This window comes from Poecilia formosa, unplaced genomic scaffold (genome assembly GCF_000485575.1).
Source record: "Poecilia formosa unplaced genomic scaffold, Poecilia_formosa-5.1.2 Scaffold416, whole genome shotgun sequence".
Taxonomy (NCBI): domain Eukaryota; kingdom Metazoa; phylum Chordata; class Actinopteri; order Cyprinodontiformes; family Poeciliidae; genus Poecilia; species Poecilia formosa.
In genome coordinates, this window is record NW_006800355.1 from 426253 (window position 1) to 440958 (window position 14706).

The following is a 14706-nucleotide window of genomic DNA, read 5'->3' on the forward strand; positions in this document are numbered from 1 at the left end:
AAAGCTTTTAGAGTGAGTAGCTTTAAATAGCTAAAATCAGTGAAGGCTGTGCTCTGTCCATGGTACCACTCTGGCGATTTCCTCAATGTGCTACACTTTCACTGCTGTGTGTCAAGTTTCTACTGCTGCTACAAGGAACTGTTACAGATAATACTTTCACAAAACTTTAGCTCAAAGAAATCCAAACTTCCCCTTTAACACTGAAAATGGTGGATTATAGGATGGATAGACCATTGAGTTTTTATTGAGCATAAAGTGTGCAATATCAGATTTTATTGATTTACATTTTTAAGTTTTTGTCAGCTAGAAGAAAAAATCTTTGTATCATGCTACTTTAGTGTTTGGCGACTCTTTAAGAGATAATCAGATCTTCTGAGATCTACTGCAATACACTATCAATGGAAGATTATAAATAATTTGGAGCAATCTAGACTATTATGTCACACATTAAACTGTTTAGAGATTCTGGAGTATTAGTGCATTTCTTCTTCTATTTTACTCACACTTTAAGCGGCACTATATTATTGCTATATATTGGCTTGCTTTGATTTTTTATTTTTTTTTATATACAACATAAAACCCGTATAAGGAGATGTTTCTTTATAATAAGAGCCACTCTCGCATTTAACACAATTTTAATGTGTGGGCACAGATTAGTCTATTAAATCCTCATCAAGTTTGGGTAACGTAGCATGGTGACTTCATCAGTTGTAAAAAGAAGCAGTGTGAAGCGCTTGTCTGGCCAGACCGAGGCAGGGTTGTCCAGGCTCACTGCAAGACACTGAGCTCATGGGGCAACCCCGAACAGAGCGCCAGCCGGACACTCGGTCACCCCGCCCGCCTCCTTCCAGGCAGAAAACAAAAAAAAAAATCCAAATCCACTTCAGACACACACATCCCCGTCTGAGAGGCAGAGCAACTTTTCTTCTGACAGCTGCCACTTGGGAATGGATTACTAAGCCTATTTAAGTGTCTCTAAAGGGTGCCCTTTGGTTGCTGCTGTCCAAATGACGGCATTTATTTGCCCTCCTGTGCATGGAGGGATTTTATGGCATTAAAGTGAGCAAATTGTAAATAGTTCTTCTTTGTTTTTTTGCGATCTCATCTGTTGTTGTAGATGAGATCATCCCCAGTTTTTTCCGTGTCTCCAAGCAAAGTTCGTCTCGGTTCTTCTTTGTCCGGGTCCTTTGTTATCTCACCTTCTGCTGCGTCTTTTCTCCTCGCACGTTGTTATTATTAAAGTTTAATGATTCATACAGAAAGGCTGTTGAATGGATGTATCCACCTAAATATCTCTTTGCCTCAGCGGTTCGAGAGAAATGGTGTGGTTGAGCGGAAGGGGCTTCGGTCCGGCAGGTGTTTGGCCTATTTAAATGGAAGACCCCCACACCCGATTACCCATTCCCAAGACGGCGTGTGGATTGGAGCAGGAAGCCTTGTGTCTGCTTTCATTCCAGTTCTCACAAAGTGCGTCGGCTGAAAGAGTGCAGGCAGGGATATCAAAGGGTGCTGGGCGACCCCCATCCTCCCCATCCCGACGGGACAACGCTGGGTGGGGGAATTAGTCCCAGGCCCTCCCATCCACGGCTTTATTCTGCTACAGCAGGCGGGCAAGGGGCTTTCACCTCTGCTTTTGGAGTTGCCTGACTGGGAGAAAGGCGGCAATTGTGTCGTCTTTCCCTCCTTTTGTGTTGCCGGCGGTTGGGGTAGGGGTGTCCCTCGGACTTTGTCCCCGTCTCTGATTGCAATCAGGAGTGGGCGTGTCGTCTTTGTCTTTATTTTGATTAAAACTCGAGTTTATGCTGCCCGCTTGGTTTAGGAGGAGTGGATACGCACCGTCTGCGTCTGCCAGCCTTTGTGAACGTTGCTGTGTTGGGAAACAGTTCGTCATGCCGCCCATCAGTCCATTTGTCTTTGTCCACCAACTGTCCTCCTCGTCCTACGGCTCACGCATGAGGAGATGAAGTGTCCCACCGCGGGGTGTGCTGAAGGGCAAATGTGAAGCAGTTGTATTTGGTGTTTGAACACTTGCAAAAAAAAAAAAGAAGCAAATGTTCACCTTTTGCTTGGGTCTGATGGGGCACTCGTCCCGGTGTGAGTCGCTTCTGTGGCATTTTTCCTGCTAGATGTGTCATCAAAAAGACATACAAAAACAATGAGATAATCACCCATTTACCGTATAGAACAAGATGACTAATGGTGACTTTACCCTGCTTCCTCGAGGGGAAACTTCCAGGAATTTGTTATAATTGGACACTGCACCAGTCAGAGATTTTTGTGGACAAATTCTGGGGTTGTCTCGCTGATAAAAATTTCTTTTTAAGAACAAGCATGTTCTTCTTTTTTTCTTTTGGTCTGTGGAAGAGTGGAAAACTGACAACTAAAATGTGCATACTATACTGCTCAAAAAAATAAAGGGAAGACTCAAATAACACATCCTAGGTCTGAATGAATGAAATATTCTCATTGAATACTTTGTTCTGTACAAAGTTGAATGTGCTGACAACAAAATCACACAAAAATCATCAATGGAAATCAAATTTATTAACCAATGGAGGCCTGGATTTGGAGCCACACACACAATTAAAGTGTAATGTTCCCTTTATTTTTTTGAGCAGTATATAAAAGAAACCCTAACATTTTCTGAAAAATAACCCACAGTTGCAGATCTTTCTTTTGCCGTGTCACTCAGCATCAACAGATACAGTAACAGTCTCGAGATTATGCGACAGAAGTATTTACATATGAGTAAAGTTTAAGACATTGGTTCTATTTAGCAGCATCAAGGTAAACCAAGACTTTAAAGAGTTATAACCTTGTATGAATGAATCAAAAAGGAAGCAATTTTATTTTGAAGAGCTGGAAGAGTCTTAATATTTACAGAACTTTACCAAGTGAGTTCAATTTACATTTATTTTGTTCTGAACACGACCAAAAGTCAATAACATAAATCTCAGCTAGAGACACATCAATGAGGCTGTTTTTTTTTTTATGATACAGCAAACAAAAACAAATTGGTCTGAAGTATTCGCTTCTCAAAATACACAAATTCCCCCTGACTAATAAATTAAGCACATAGTTCAACAGACCGGTGGCTGACTTCCTGTAAACACTTGCTCCATGGTGCCGATAAATGTCAGCACTTCATGTCTTCTTTAACTCAATTTACTGACATGCACTGTTGAGAAGCTTTAAATCATTCTTACTTTGCATAACATTACTGTGACGAAAAGTCATTTGCATACACTGCAGTAACTCAAAGGGGACAAAAATGAATAATTTACTCAAATGATTTACTCTCACTGGTTTACTTTCAACCCCGATTGCACCAGATATGGATCATGCTTGAGACTTTGGTTCCAGGTTTCGAGTCGAAGTAAAATCTGAAATTGCGGATTTTGTGGCTTCAGGGTTCAACGTCAAAGACCCGAGTCCTCATTTTTGACACAAACACTGCAGCTTCCCAGATGCAGCTGCAGCTTTCTGTCTGTTATAGAACAAAATGCATCTCTCAATGTGATATAATTCGCAGTTCAACTGTTGTAATTCTCCATCATTTTGTCATTCGCTGGCAAAGGATGCCTTTTTTTGGATTTAAACCAATTCTGCACCAAACAGTTAATAAAAAACTAAACTAACAGGTGACAACCTGTTGTGAAACTGTCACAGCTGTGTTTGTTGGCTGCATAAGATGTGGTTTGTGCTTCCGATCACAAATCCGTGCTGTGGTTGTTTTATCAACTGCACAGTAAGGCAGACGATTGTCGCTGGTGTTCTCTAAAGAGACTGCATAAAGTTTGCACGTTGCATGGACCGGCTTCTGAATTTCTGCTAAAGGGTGCTGCGTGTGTGTGGGATGGCAATGCCTAACAAGTTCAGATCTGCATACGGACTTTATCTGCATCAGTTTGATTTCTCAAAAGGCTATAAAAGTCCAGCCTGCCTCTCGGCATGTAAAAGCGGCATCAAAACGATACAGAGAAGCGTACCTCAAACCGAATTCCCAGCCGCCTCACAGGTGTCGGGGGCAGTCCCAAACATCCCCTGAAAGCAACAGTTTCGCTCCAACTATGAATCAGCTTGGTGCTCTTTTCTCCACCTATTAGTGATTTCTGTCAAGTAATGTGCGCAGCAGTCGGGCAGAGGAGATGTGGCAGATCAGCAGGAAGTAAAACTGCTGAAGGCTTCAAGGCGAGAGCGTGCAACAATGCAAACCGCTCTTCATTTCAAGAGAGTTAAGTGGAGAGAAGGGAAGTTCTGTCTCCGCTGTTACCCCGTTGCAGCGTTGCGAGGCACAGCGGCGCATGAACGTGACCTCACTAATCTACTAGCGTATTTGTTTACTTCTTGAAGTTGGCCGCCGTGCTGTTGAGCTCACGGCGAGCCTTGTGTTTCGCACGCCGCCGTTTCTCTGTGCTCGGCAGTCAGTAGGCGCAAAGCGAGAGCTCGGCGGAATATGTGTTTTGGGAGGAGACGGGGAGCCTTGTTGTACGTGGGAGGCCTGTTTGGTTTGGGATCTGTCGAGCTTCTGCACGGGCATGCTGAAATCCTGAAGCCTTTTCATCTAGTGCTCCCAGGGGAGTGCTGCGTTTCCACTGTTGTTGGTGGTCAAGATGCTGTTTCCTTGTTTCTCTTTTCCTTTTTCTCTCCCCCGCACCTCTCTCTCTCTCTCTCTCTCTCTCCATCCTCCTACATCCATTCTCTGGTCCTCACTCTGGTGTGCATGCTCTCCCCTCCCCCGCATCCTCACTCATATGTTGTGCTTGTTTACATCTCGATTTGCAATTTATGCACAGGGTGCTTGTACTTCTTTATTCATTATTTTTTATTTATTTATTTACTCGCGTAAATATTAAAACGATAACCGATAGAATCACGAAGTTCACACAGAGAATTCATACGCACTCGCAATGCATCGGAGCGTTCGGCTTTAACGTCTTGCCACCCAAATAAGGATGTTGTGATGTCAGCTACTCGCTGCATCCTCAGCGAGTCATAGCCTTCCTTTGGTACTCCGCCCCCCCTTCGGCTCTGCAAAATCACCAGCGAGGAGCAGCAGCTTGCTCGGAGAGAGGAGAGGATGCTGGCATTAAAGCAAGACGGAGGATAAAGAGAGAGAAGTGTAAATAGAAGAAGATGAAGATGCTCGAATGCGCTATGAGGAGCGTCAGATGCTCAGATTAACGTTCCTTGCCAGGGTAAACAGCAGTATTTACTGTCCGTTATGACAGTTTACATGTCGAACAGACGAAAGACAGTTTTGCAGCGCACATTATAGCTTTCTATATTGATGCACTGCTGCGAAGTGCATCAGTTTTTTTTTTTTTAATGGTATCTGCTTTTTTGGCAAGGTGATGTAACTCCTAGGTGGTGCAGAGTCAGTCTGAATGTCTGCACACACTTGGAGAGCAGCTGCTCTCCAAACTGGGCCAACAAGACCTCAACTGCATCTCCACACGCCTCTATAAATAAACATGATAAAATGACACACTCACCTCCACTCCTGAGCATATCCAGTGTGAGGATCCTAGAGATGCTGATTGTCCCTGGTGATTTCACAAACCCACATCTCAAGGCTCTCTTGAATCAGGAGCGAAAGAATTAATGTTCACTCCATTCATTTTTCATTTCTAATGATGTATGACAGGTCTTGATTCCAAAGAGAGGAAAAATAGTGACAAAATATACATATTAATATTAAGCATATCTTTGCACATCTTTGCAGAAAATGATGCATACATGTAATTTTTAAAAAAATCTTTTATAGGATGAAGCATTTGCGGGATTTGGAGCGACCGATGAACAAACAGAAATACGAAGCCCTTCATCAACTTCTTCAGGTACTAATTAGTAAAAAATTAAAACGGGGTCCAGAATTTGGTTCAGACATTTTCCAGTTCTTGATCCTTTATGGAAAAGGAAAATGGGACTAGATTTTATTCGTGTTGTCAAAAGGCTTCAACCATCTGTCTACACCAGTTTTAATGACGTTTACTAAATGCCCTCTGTGTTTTCTGATGTGTTCAGAAGGAGTACCCCTGCAGGAGAAGAAGCCCAGAGGCCGCCCACCACGGACCCTGACTGCTCAAAAAGCTGCTGCCAGTCTACCATCCCCTTTGTCATATCCTTCTCCGACGCAAGCGAAACCTGACGGCCCTGAAAGGCCAGCAGAGAAAGTGAAAAGGCTACCCGGGAGGCCACCTGGCACTGGTGAGAAGCGAAGGGGCCGTCCGCCTTCTTCAAGCAGTAAGAAAACTTGGAGTACGGGCAACCATGCAGCTGCTGAGGACAGTAGGCAGGCTGGATTTGAGCTGGGCACAGATACGGAGGATGAGAAGGACACAAAGGGCAACAAGAGGTTGCCGGTCTCCGCACAGCCTCATGACACTGAGGCAAAGCTTTCTAAAGGAGGCCGGGCTGAATCCAAAGCTACCAACCTGAAGAGGCTGACAGAGACGAAAACCGCCCCACTCAAATCACGCCTCAAGATTTTGCCCGGTGCACCCCGACGCAGACGTGGGCGACCACCGTCAGCTGAGCGGCTCAAAGCTGAAGCAGCAGCTGCAGCCCAGCTGTCTGCTTCGATGGAAGGCGGGGAAGGAAAACACAAGGCCTTCAGGGTCAGAGGTGGAGACAGAGGCACAGAACCACACAGCACAGAGGAGCCCAACATAAGGAACATGGACGGCGCTCAAGACCAGGACTCTTCTAGTCTACCCACCTCCCCAACTGCATCTAAACCAGGAAGGCCAGTAGGGCTCAGGAAGAGCCCCCGGCACAGGAAACCCGTTCGAATAGTCCCTCCTTCCAAACGTACCGACGCAACCATCGCCAAGCAGCTGCTGCAGCGTGCTAAGAAAGGAGCACAGAAGCGACTGGAGAAAGAAGCCGTCGGCATTGGGGGCAGAGGGTCGGGAGCCAGTGAGGCTGGCATCAGAAAAACCCAACTCAAAAACATCCGGCAGTTCATCATGCCAGTTGTCAGCACCGTTTCCCTTCGCATCATCAAAACTCCCAAGCGCTTCATCCAAGACGAGGGCAGTTTTGGAACTCCGGCGTCCCATGCAAAGATAGCGCGATTAGAAACGCCACCTTCCACTGTCGCTGTGTCTGCCCAACCTACGGCCACCACTTCCTCGTCCCCGTCTCCCGCACTTGTCTCCGTTACCTCCGCTGCTACTTGTAGTGGGGCGGCCGCTCCTGCGGAATCGCTCCCTCCTCCGTCTTCTCCTGCCCCCGTCCCCACCGTCCCGCCGACAGCTTCCGGTCTGCTTAACAGCAGCACAAACGCTGCAGCCAATGGGAGATTTAGCCATAGTGCACAATCTTGTGGTTCGAGTGCTGTATCGCAGCATTCCTCGCAGCTCTCTTCTGCGGAGTCTTCCAGGTCCAGCAGCCCGAGCTTGGATGACTCCTCATCTGACTCTCAGGCTTCTGAGGGCACACAGGCTCTTTCCGAGCCAGAGGATCACTCTCCCTCTTCACAGGGAGAAAGGGAGGCCAATCTCTTAAGCAACTCGAGGCCCACCTCACCTCCTTCTGAGCCAGAGCATGTGCTGGCAGAGGGAAGTCGGCGGGGTCGGAGAGCACAGGGGACTGGGCAGGGAAGTCAGAAACAGAGGGCGAGAGAGAGCGGCACCACAGGGGTTAAAAAGCCCATCATCAGCCCACCAACAGGAGTGCTGATGCCCTCTTCTTCACTTGGAAATTCCCAGCAGGTTTCATCCACAGCTTCTTCCCCGTCCTCACCTCCACCACCCCCTCTCCTCACTGCTCCGCAGCCTCCCCTGTCTGGTTCCTCCAACACGGCCGCTATCAGTGATCACCACTCTCAGACATCCTGGGTGCCCATCCAGACATTTATGCCACCGGGGCTGTCCAACTTGTCAGACAAAAGGAATCGCTCAATTCTGAGGGAGCCCACCTTCCGCTGGACGTCGCTGTCCCATCCCAAGCAGCAGTACTTTTCCTCTGCTAAATATGCCAAGGAGGGCCTCATTCGAAAGCCTATATTTGACAATTTTCGTCCTCCGCCTCTTACGCTTGAAGATGTGGGATTGCTGCCCCAAGGTGTCGCAGGAGCAGGGGGAGCTGCTTCAGCTGCGTATTCAGCACCAGGCACCGGAGCAGGAACGGGGAGCCGCCTGTTTGCTCCCCTTCACCAACACACTCACCACCAACACCCCCCGTCGTCCCGCTTTGATTCGCCTCTCCAGAAGCGCTCGTTGCTCCGTGCACCACGCTTCACACCCAGCGAGGCCCACTCTCGAATCTTTGAGTCTGTCACCTTGCAGTCTTCTTCGGGGAGCAGCCCCGGCTCTCTCTCCCCTCACCAGACGCCTCCCAGTTCCAGTAGGACCCTGCGACGCAGGAGACGACTGGTCCCGGGAGCGCATCGTGGCCACCCACGGTCTTCTTCGCACCCTATGACGAGACGCAGCGTCCAAATCAAAGGTGCCTCTGAGGTGTCTGCGTTGACAGGCTCCGTCTCCGTCAGTAACCCCAGCTCTTTGCCGGGGGTCTCTGGAAGCCCTCTAGCCACGAGTGCCTTAACATCTACTTCCTTCAGCTCCTTCCCCACTGTCCCTCGGGCTCTGCACTCGCAAGGAACACCTGAAACCAGAAGAGGGGCACCAGGAAACCCATCTCCTCTGTCAAACACATCATCGTCTGCTTCCTCCCCTCTCTTCCCTCTCTTTCCTTCGAGTACTCAGGACACGGGGCGAGGAGGTGGGACCGCTGGAAAGGAAAAAAGCTTGTCAACTCCCCAAGAACCACCTCCGAAGGAAAAGGAGAGAGAGTCTGAGAAAAATCGCGAGAAGGAGAAGGAAAATAAGAGAGAGGGACGGAAAGATTTGGAGAAACGAAGTAAGGTGTCCACTCCGGATGGCTCCCCAAATGCACCTTCCAGCTTGTTTACCATCGATGGGAGGGACTCAGAAGGCGCTATTGCACCAAAAAAGACTCCTGGAAGAAAGAAATCCACATCGGTTGATACGGTTTCTGACACTGCTTCCTTAGAAGCCAGAGGGCTCCATCCCTTGTCCATCGCTAAAGGCCGCCACCTCAAGAAAGGAAGACCGTCTGAGAAAGGGACAGAGACGGAAGAAGGGGAGAAGGAAAAGGAGAAAGAGAAACGAAGTGCATCTAACCAGCCGACAGCTAGCCTTCCAGGGCAGCAAGGCAGACATCAGCTTCCTGTCTCCTTGGTGTCGCCAGAAGGAGCACAGCATTCACTGACTGACAAGCGGCTGGTTGGACTCCTCAAGAAGGCCAAAGACCAGCTCATTGCAATAAAGAAGAATAAGCTGAAGCCTGCCGAAGAGACCAAGGTCCAGGTCAGTTTTGGACTTTTTTTTGTTTTGTTTTGTTTTCACAGAACTCAAATCTCACTTTTCTGTTTCTCATATTCCTGTTCTTTACCCCACAAGTGACGATGAGTGATAGTGAGAATGATGCTTTGTCTATTTTCCATAAATAGAAACTCATATTGAAATTAGATGGGAGGAAAGTCCCACAGAGGGTATTACTTGAGGGGAATTCTTATCATGCTTATTATACAGAAAAGAGAACCCGATGTGAGTTTTTTGTTCCTTGACAGGCTGGCAGTGCCTCGTTCATGTCACTCTAACAATATCCTCATCATTGCTGCTTCAAGTGGCCCAGTCAGAATTGTGGGGCAAGTTTCTGATTTTAGGTTTCTGTGAGTTTTATTAGAAGCAGAGGCTACATCACTCCTGGTTTGTGAGGACTGGATCTTGGAAATTTAAAACAAACACAAAGTATTTTGAAGTTGACATTTGAACAGTTTTTTAGCATCTTATATTTGTGGTTAACACCGTTAGTGAGCTTAACTAAATCAACCCTACTGAAAGTTCTCGAGTGCTCCTTTTCTCTCACGGTAAAACCTTCTACACTAAAGAGTGGTGCCGTCAGTGTATGTGCACTGAAATCACTAATTAAACAATTACCAATATTGGTTATATGCGCTTCAGATTTGCAACCAATCAATGCAGATCAGCTTGAAAGTAGACCTATTCCAGTTAACAGCAGAATTCTCAGATAACTTATTATTTTACCAAAAAGTCATAATCACCAAGTCGTGTAAAGACTTGCATAAACTTCTGCAGTGAACTTTTGTCTACATACATCTGTGCCTTTGCTGTTTGGAAACCTTTTCCACCCGCTTCATGTTTTGTTTGTGTGCAGGGTCAGGAGAGCGACTCGTCAGAGGCCTCTGTCCGCGGTCCACGCATCAAGCACGTGTGTCGTCGTGCAGCCGTGGCTCTCGGCCGTAACCGGGCCGTGTTCCCTGATGATATGCCCACACTTAGTGCCTTGCCCTGGGAGGAGAGAGAGAAGATCCTATCTTCCATGGGGAATGATGGTGAGGCATCTTTAACTTAGCTCTCTGTTGACTTGCTCTCTTTTAAGCTTTCTATTCAAACATGTAATAGTGAAAAGCATCTTGTTTTAATGAGATGATGCTTAAAAAATGAAAGGGCTCCCCTGAGAAATTCTAAACCTTCCTTCATTTCTTCCTCCTTTGCTTTCGTCCGTCCTTCTTCCCTTCCTTCGCTGTTGTATTTACAGTTTCAAACAACCGTAGGGAATCTGGAAATGTGTAATTTTTGACATGAAAATGTATGATTCAAGCCTGTAAATAAAACTTAGACAAGTCTGACCTCATAACATCCGTAGACATTGTGAGCACGATTTTTATTTTTTCTAACATCATCTGTGCATGTACTGAAAATTGATTTGCAAAAAAGCAGAGAAATCCAGCCAGCCATGGGAGCACAAGTACACAGTGAAGTGCTGGAGGAGTGAGAGGAGCTGAGCTGCTCTGTTCCTGTCATTTCTGACTAGTTTTTATGTCATGTTAGGACATGTGAGTTTATGCGAGGTTGTTTCTCCCGACTGTGGCATATAAGCAGTTTGGAGGATAACTGAAAATTATACTCACACTTTCTTTCCCGTCGGTATTTGTATTTCATTTTGAAAAGCTATCGGCTTTGTTCACAGAATTGCTTTGAATTCTTTTCACTCTCAACAGACTTAAATGCAACAAAGTGTAAAATTTTTACTCTTAATGCTAATATGTGCTGGATTTCATTTAACAGACAAGTCATCAGTAGCAGGCTCAGAGGAGGCAGAGCCCCAGTCTCCTCCCATAAAGCCAAGAGAGACGCGACAGAAGGCCGTTCAAGAAGCTCCTCCCAAAAAGGGCCGCCGGTCCCGCCGCTGCGGCCAGTGCTCAGGCTGCCAGGTTCCAGAAGACTGTGGCGAATGCACAAACTGTCTAGACAAGCCCAAGTTTGGAGGGCGAAACATTAAGAAGCAGTGCTGCAAGTAAGTCTTAGCTTATGGACTTAATGGAGTTGTCTGTGGTTTATTCAGCCTGGCAGAAAGTGAGAGAGATCAAGACTTTGTGCAAATAACAGGAAGGCTAATTTTTTAGGACTTCTATCCAAGCTAACCACACTAACCAGTACTGTAAGATGCTAGTGACAAAAATCTCTGATCCGTGCACCACAAGGTTTTAACCAACTGTAAAAAATAATTTGCACGTAAATAAATCCATTTGAGATTTTATTAACAGACTTCACGTCCATAGTTGCAATAAAAAAACAAACCATGCACGGAATAAAAAAAAATAAAAAAAATCAGTATGTTTTCCACAATATTTTATGTTTCTTTAATTTTCTTTTAAGAAAAGTAAAGTTTACGCTTTTTATGTTCAACTTTCAGGATGAGAAAATGTCAGAATTTGCAGTGGATGCCTTCAAAAATGTTTCTCCAAAAGCAAGGGAAAGGCAAGAAGGACAAGAAAAAGAAGTTTTCGGAGCGGAAAGAGGGTCTCAATCCGTTAAAAGCCCCCAGTTCGGAGTCTGCCCCCAAACCGCCTTCCGCTCCTTCAAAGGAGGACCCTGCTCGGAGAAATAGCGAGACCCCCCCTCTAAAGCTGATGGAGGAGAAGTCCAAACAGCAGCCGCTGTCCAAGCAGTCATCACCAGCCATCGCCTCGTCCCCCGCCCCAGCAGAGCAAGCGCAGACCCCGGGGCCGGGCACGTCCCAGCCTCACTCCCCACCTCTGACGCCGGACGCCAAACAGATTCCATTCACAAGCGGCACCTCCAGTAAAAAGGGACACAAGCCACACCAGTCTGTTCAAGCTTCTTCCCCCGCGTCTTCGTCTTCACTTAGTTCCTCTTCCTCGTCCTCTTCGTCGTCGTCTTCTTCCTCTTCCTCCTCGTCATCTTCAGCCCAGAGCTCTCCCTCACAGTCGACTCAGTGTCAGCAGCCCTCACAGTGGACACCTGCGAGTCAGGTGGCTGCAAAGAAGGACGCTTCACCCAAGATTTCTCTGAGCGAACCCAAGAAAAAACCCCAACAGCACTCAACACAACAGCAGAGCTCGGCCACAATGGGTACATGATTGTTTTCTTCCTGTAGTAATATTTAAATGATACCAAGAACTGGGTGTTTTGTAATGGCTCAATGCAACTACATTTCCTTGGTGCTTCAAGTGGTGTAGCAGTAGAGCTGGCAGCGGCCCTGTGTTTGTTTTCTCACCTTGAGTCTGATCGCTATCAACAAAGGTCACAAGTGGCCAAATTAAAAAAAAAAAAAAAGAGGGACAATTTCCTTAAATCTGACGTGGTTGTTGTTCTACTTAAGACTCGTATCATTTCCTTTTTCCATAGTTGACTCAAAAACATCAAAGAAGCCGACTTCCCGCACTATTCCTCCATCTCCAAAACAGAGAACAAAAGACAAGGTAAGCCTACAAAATCTTACCAAGTAGGTTTGGTCCGGTACAAACATCCTTGTTCACTTGAGACGAGGCTGAAAAAAAAAAAAAGAAAGAAAAAGTTTTAAGTCAATAATTCATTAATATAAATGAAAAAGTAGTAGGTTTAAGTTGTTCCATTTTCAGATTATTTCACTTTTATTGTCAACTTAAAATAAGTCGTGCTGAAAACTTACTTGTGTTTTTAGTTTCATTTCAATTGCACAAAGAAATTTGCACTAGAAACTGGACCAAAAGTGTTGCAGTGTGTAATTAAAAGCTTTTTAACACACACTCCCCTACTCTTTCGTTCATCCGAAAAAGCCGCTGACAACAAAACCGCCCAGCAGCAGTACTTTAAACTTGCTGAGCACTCCCTCGACTAGGGACCAGGTGAAGTCCCGAGCTCCCTGCGACGGAGTGCATCGAATCAGAGTGGATTTCAAGAGGGACCATGATGTGGAGAAGGTGTGGGAAGCTGGTGGACTCGGCCTGCTCACCTCTGTGCCCGTCACACCCCGGGTACTCTGCTTCCTGTGTGCAAGCAGTGGAAATGTCGAGGTAAGAAAAATAACCACACTGTGAAAATATTTACACCCGTCAAACCTTTTTGCAACAAAAGAAAAAAAAAAAAAGACGAACTTTGTCATTTTAGGCCACTTGTAAATGAGGTTTGGGTTGCAAAACACACCATTCCTACTGTGAAACATGGTGGTGGCAGCATTAGACTTAAACATGGATGTTCACAGAGCATCCAGTTTGACTGAGCTGAAGCTACAAATCAAAGAAAACATTTCTGTCTAAAGTGGGAACAATTAATGTTTAACCTAAAAGAAGTGCTGCTGTAATTGCATCTAAAGGTGATTTGAATAAAAAAATGAAATCATGAATGAAGCTTGTGGTTGTTCTGTGATGAAACACGAAAAGGTTCAGAGGTTTTATTACTTTCTCAAGGATTAAAAAAAAAAGTCAGAAACCGAATAGTGAAGTCTTAGAAAGATTTGTTTTCAGCTTCTTAATTAAATTCCCTGTGCCTTCACTTTTTGTCTCTGCCCCCCTCTAAACTTTTGTTCTCCCTCCAGTTTGTGTTCTGCCAGGTGTGCTGCGAACCATTCCACCTCTTCTGCTTGGGGGAGTCAGAGCGCCCCCTCCAGGAGCAGTTTGAGAACTGGTGCTGTCGACGCTGCCGGTTCTGCCAGGCCTGTGGGCGCCAGCACCAGAAAGCCAAAGTAAGCCTTTTAGTACAGTCTACAGCTGGAGACAAAAGCAGCTCAGTTGAAACTGACAGGGAGGAGAATCTCCTGAAAGGAAAGATGCTCGCTAGTCCTGCCAGCACGCATCATTTAATCAGCTTCCTGGCTTCCTGCCATGCTTTTATTATTGAACTCACACCCTGTGCAAAATCTGCACAGCGTGAGCCTTGTATGGCTGCCATTTAAGAATTATGTGTGAACATATTTAATCTAAGCAACCCATTGAAGCCTCTGTGTGCATTAATTTCGATCAATGGCTCGGCTTGTTGTTTGTAAATCTTTATAAAAAGATGAAGGATGTGTGCTGGATGACTCAGTTCAGCCGTTTGTTTCAGAAGATATCGGCTCGTAAAGCAGAGCGTCGCTCGCAGAAGTCTGCACTCCCAGCTGCAGCTGAAACCAGATATTTACATACCCTGTGTAAAAAGGCAAAGAAAAAAAAATCCCCTTCTCTGTCAGACCAAGCTTTTCATGTTTCATTTGTTTGCAGAATGCCAGAAAACTGAGAACATTCAAATAAAAATGTATTTATACTTTCCTTTAAATACAGAATTTTTCATAAGCTAAATGGGGAAACCTAGATGATGACGGTGTGGCAACGTCTCTCAACGTTTAACTGAAATGGAGACATACTCGTGGATGTCTTTTTGTCGCAACGCT

The 14706-nt window shown here is 45.9% G+C and overlaps 1 protein-coding gene and 1 long non-coding RNA gene across 4 annotated transcripts in view; one reads left to right on the forward strand and one right to left on the reverse strand.

The window, feature by feature from the left end:
• Nucleotides 1–14706, forward strand: part of kmt2a (lysine (K)-specific methyltransferase 2A) — a 42308-nt gene that overhangs the window by 2941 nt on the left and 24661 nt on the right. For all 3 annotated transcript variants that reach the window (XM_016663362.1, XM_007576804.2, XM_007576803.2), the window contains exons 2-9: nucleotides 5768–5840; nucleotides 6028–9338; nucleotides 10210–10387; nucleotides 11124–11352; nucleotides 11752–12431; nucleotides 12708–12781; nucleotides 13118–13354; nucleotides 13876–14022. In XM_016663362.1, the coding sequence (XP_016518848.1) occupies nucleotides 5768–5840; nucleotides 6028–9338; nucleotides 10210–10387; nucleotides 11124–11352; nucleotides 11752–12431; nucleotides 12708–12781; nucleotides 13118–13354; nucleotides 13876–14022 (4929 nt within the window). The remainder of the gene's footprint in view (nucleotides 1–5767; nucleotides 5841–6027; nucleotides 9339–10209; nucleotides 10388–11123; nucleotides 11353–11751; nucleotides 12432–12707; nucleotides 12782–13117; nucleotides 13355–13875; nucleotides 14023–14706) is intronic.
• On the reverse strand, nucleotides 616–5744 carry LOC103155205 (uncharacterized). The gene is made up of 3 exons (XR_478014.2): nucleotides 3990–5744; nucleotides 2060–2122; nucleotides 616–1985 (listed from the first exon to the last, which is right to left on the reverse strand). It is a non-coding gene; the product is annotated as an uncharacterized LOC103155205 (long non-coding RNA).